At 49.8% G+C, this 3,181-nt stretch overlaps 1 protein-coding gene across 1 annotated transcript in view; it reads right to left on the reverse strand.

The window, feature by feature from the left end:
* The window catches only part of LOC103130234 (CLIP-associating protein 1-like), a 78,304-nt gene that overhangs the window by 73,455 nt on the left and 1,668 nt on the right, over positions 1 to 3,181 (reverse strand). Inside the window, exon 2 of the mRNA XM_016665762.1 lies at positions 2,415 to 2,812. Within this exon, the coding sequence (XP_016521248.1) occupies positions 2,415 to 2,609 (195 nt within the window). The 5' untranslated portion in view covers positions 2,610 to 2,812. The remainder of the gene's footprint in view (positions 1 to 2,414; positions 2,813 to 3,181) is intronic.

Genomic DNA, 3,181 nt, shown 5'->3' on the forward strand with positions numbered 1-3,181 from the left:
ACCGAGTTGAGCCCGTTTTCATTCAGTGTCATCAACAGAAAGAGAAAAGGGCAGGAAGAGACGATAAAGCCGACAAATTAAATCGAGGTCGATAATTTTCATTTGTCGTGCGATTCATTGATTTATTGTTTATCGTGACAGGCCTAGTGACCAGATCAAAGATCTGGTGCTGCTGCATCAACTTCAGACCTCTCAGGTTCTGGTTCTGGAGGCAGAGCAGAACCAGAACCAAACATGGAGCAGCAGCATTCAGCTTCTATGCAACAAAATCTGGAACAAACTTCCAGAAAACTGCCAACCAGCTGAAACCCTGAGTTACTTTCAGGCTAAACCAGCTGGTTGGAGTTTATTAGTAAGTGGAACGTTGATTATTATGGTCTAGATTGGAGCAGCTTGAGGTCAGGCTGCTCTGCAGAGACAGACAGTAGGACAGAAGGACGTTTGTTCGGAAGGACGGTTGGACAGCAAAGTCACGTTCCTGTGGTGCTGATTCAGACGTTCCCAGCATTCTTCTTCTGTGGTGTCATGGCGGCTCATAGTGACAGAGAAGCTGCTCGGCTGGTTCCTGCAGCAGCAGCAACTGTTACCATAGCAACATAATAAGCTGCTATGATGGGATGTTTTTACCTTCCAGGCGGCGGCTCTAACAGCTTCTGACCCAATCAGAGAGGCCGACGCTCTGACTGAGGGCTTTGGAGCGCAGGGGGCGGGGCTTACTGCTGCCTCTGCTGTGATTGGCTGACTGGGAGACCAGAGAGACCAGTGAAAACAGTGCACAGACTGGATCTACTGGATCCAGCCGCTGGTTAATTCTGCTTTATAGCTGCTGGTTTACTGGGAAGACTGGGAACTGCACAGCAAGGGGAACCAGAACCAGAACCTCTTTCAGTTTCCTGAGGATTAATTCAGCTGGCCAGTCGTCTGCTTCAAGGAAACCAGTAGAACCCAGTTGGCTCCATCATGGTGCCCCCCCCACTGATGCTGCCAACTGATTAGTAAATGTAATCAGATTACTCTGTGTGGCTCAGAGTAATCAGGATGGATCGCTGCCAGCCGTTCTGGTTCCAGCAGGAATGAAGACAAGCCCCCCCTCCTGCTGCACTCCAGCCAATCACATGCCAGCAACCATCTGGGTTTTTCTGCAGCAGGAAGCAGTCAGCCTGTTCAGGGGACAGAGTTTATTTCCCAGTCCTCGGTGCACCGGCCCTTTCTGATGCCGCCCTGGGCAGCTGCCCATACAGCCACTGTTTGCATTTTCTAAATATGTTTCATTGTCTCAAACCAAACATGTCTGAAGATTCTCAGCTCTCCAGGGTTTTACCTTCAGGACGGTTTAAAGGAAGCCATTTTGTTTTAAACGTTTAGAAACGTTCACTTCCTGTGGAACTGGCGCTTCGAGGCGACATCGACCGCCGTCATTCATGAAACTTCGAGCTCAAACACGTAGATGTTCACACTGACGATGCAACGATGCAGGAGCTCATCTGTTAGTGGCTAACAGATGAACACATTTCTCAGATCTGGGTTAGGGTTTGCTGCAGCACGTTCCTGGACGATGAGTCGTCCCAGAACTTATTGCAATAAACGATAATATTGTTGCTTTGAGACCATTTCTAAGTAATATAACATTCTCACATTCTCAAAGCCCAATAAACTATAACTTCATATGAACATTTAACACTGTAAGACATTTTAAAAATCCAAAACAAAAAACAGAAATCAATAAAATGAATGAAGTGTGTAAATAAAAGGTTTATCAAACCAAAGCACCAGACTGAAAACTATCATCCAACGTCTGCAGAAAGAGAAAATCATAAAAATGGAAATTATTTTTCTCGTTTTCATTCATCATGTGATTAATTGATTTATTGCGACTGGCCTAGATAACGTGTTAGTGTTTCAATTCAACTTCATTAATCCAAAGGCTAAATTATTAGTGCCCCTTTGGCAGAGACCCGCAGCATGACAGATCCTCCGCCATGCTTCCCCCAGAGCGGCGGTGGTGGCAGCCATGTTGGCGACGGTGTGACAGGAAGCATATCTACTGGTTGTCATGGTGACCAGGTTTGGTCTCCAGCAGTGAGAACAGCAAAGCAGAGCAATGAGATTGTTAATGATCTGACAAACTGATCACTTTTCTAATCAAAATCATTCCCCACAGCTCGTTAGGGGGCGCCAAAACGTCATCCACCGAAGCCAATTATCTAATATAAAAGATTTCTGCTCAGTAACCCGTCTGAGTTTCCACAGCAACAAATTGTCAGAGGTCACTGAGGTCAGGCTGCATCCATCATGACCTGACTGAACGGGTCGGCAGCTGGAGTACCACCGGGTCGGGTCGGGACGCTGGATCAAGGCTGCATATCCTGGCCCCACAGCATCACCCTCCCCTGCCGTGCTCCAGCTGTGTTTACCTTGAAGTTGCTGGAGTTGACCCAGGAACTGGCGATGGCGTCCACCATCTTGTCCAGCGCCGTCTGGTCCTGCTCCAGGTCAGGGGACTTGTCCCTGTCCAGGATGTAGTCGATGACTTCCTGTCCCACCTGCAGCCGCCGGCCCACATCCTTCTGCAGGACCTGCGCCAAGCAGCTCTCCATGCTGGGCTCCATCGGCGCGCCGGTTCCGACCGGACTGGGTCACGGACCCGAGGAACAGCCGGTAGCTCACACTAGAGGGACGGACGCAGCGGGGACCTGGGAGCGGCAGCAATGCAGCATGTGTGGACAGCAGCTGGGGGGCGGCTGGTTCTGGTGGGGGGCGGGTCGCTGGATCAAGGATCCATGTCTTCTTCCTGCCACTGTCCAGCGTTGTCCTGGAGGGAAGAGACGAGGACCAATCAGAGTGGGACCGTCTGGGACCGGAAACCTGGCACCAGGCCGAGTTTGGGTCGGTTAGAGATATGAAGGTTCACTGGAGACAAAGATTTTGCCCAGCTCCAAAATCATGGCATTTCCAGAGACATTCTGAGCTGCAGCTCTTTTATTCACATCAGATCAGTGAAAAGCTAACAAGTTAGCTAAGCTCTGACAAACACTGAGCCTTACCAGAGGAACCAAGCATCAGACCTTCAGGAGGGCAGGGGTCTCTCTGCTTCATGCTAGCTAGAAACATAGACATACTTTAAGAGTAGACCCCGCATTGGCCGCTCCAGCGCAGGAAACACGGCGGCCATCTTGGAGCG

This window comes from Poecilia formosa, unplaced genomic scaffold (assembly GCF_000485575.1).
Source record: "Poecilia formosa unplaced genomic scaffold, Poecilia_formosa-5.1.2 Scaffold617, whole genome shotgun sequence".
In the NCBI taxonomy this organism is placed as follows: Eukaryota; Metazoa; Chordata; class Actinopteri; order Cyprinodontiformes; family Poeciliidae; genus Poecilia; species Poecilia formosa.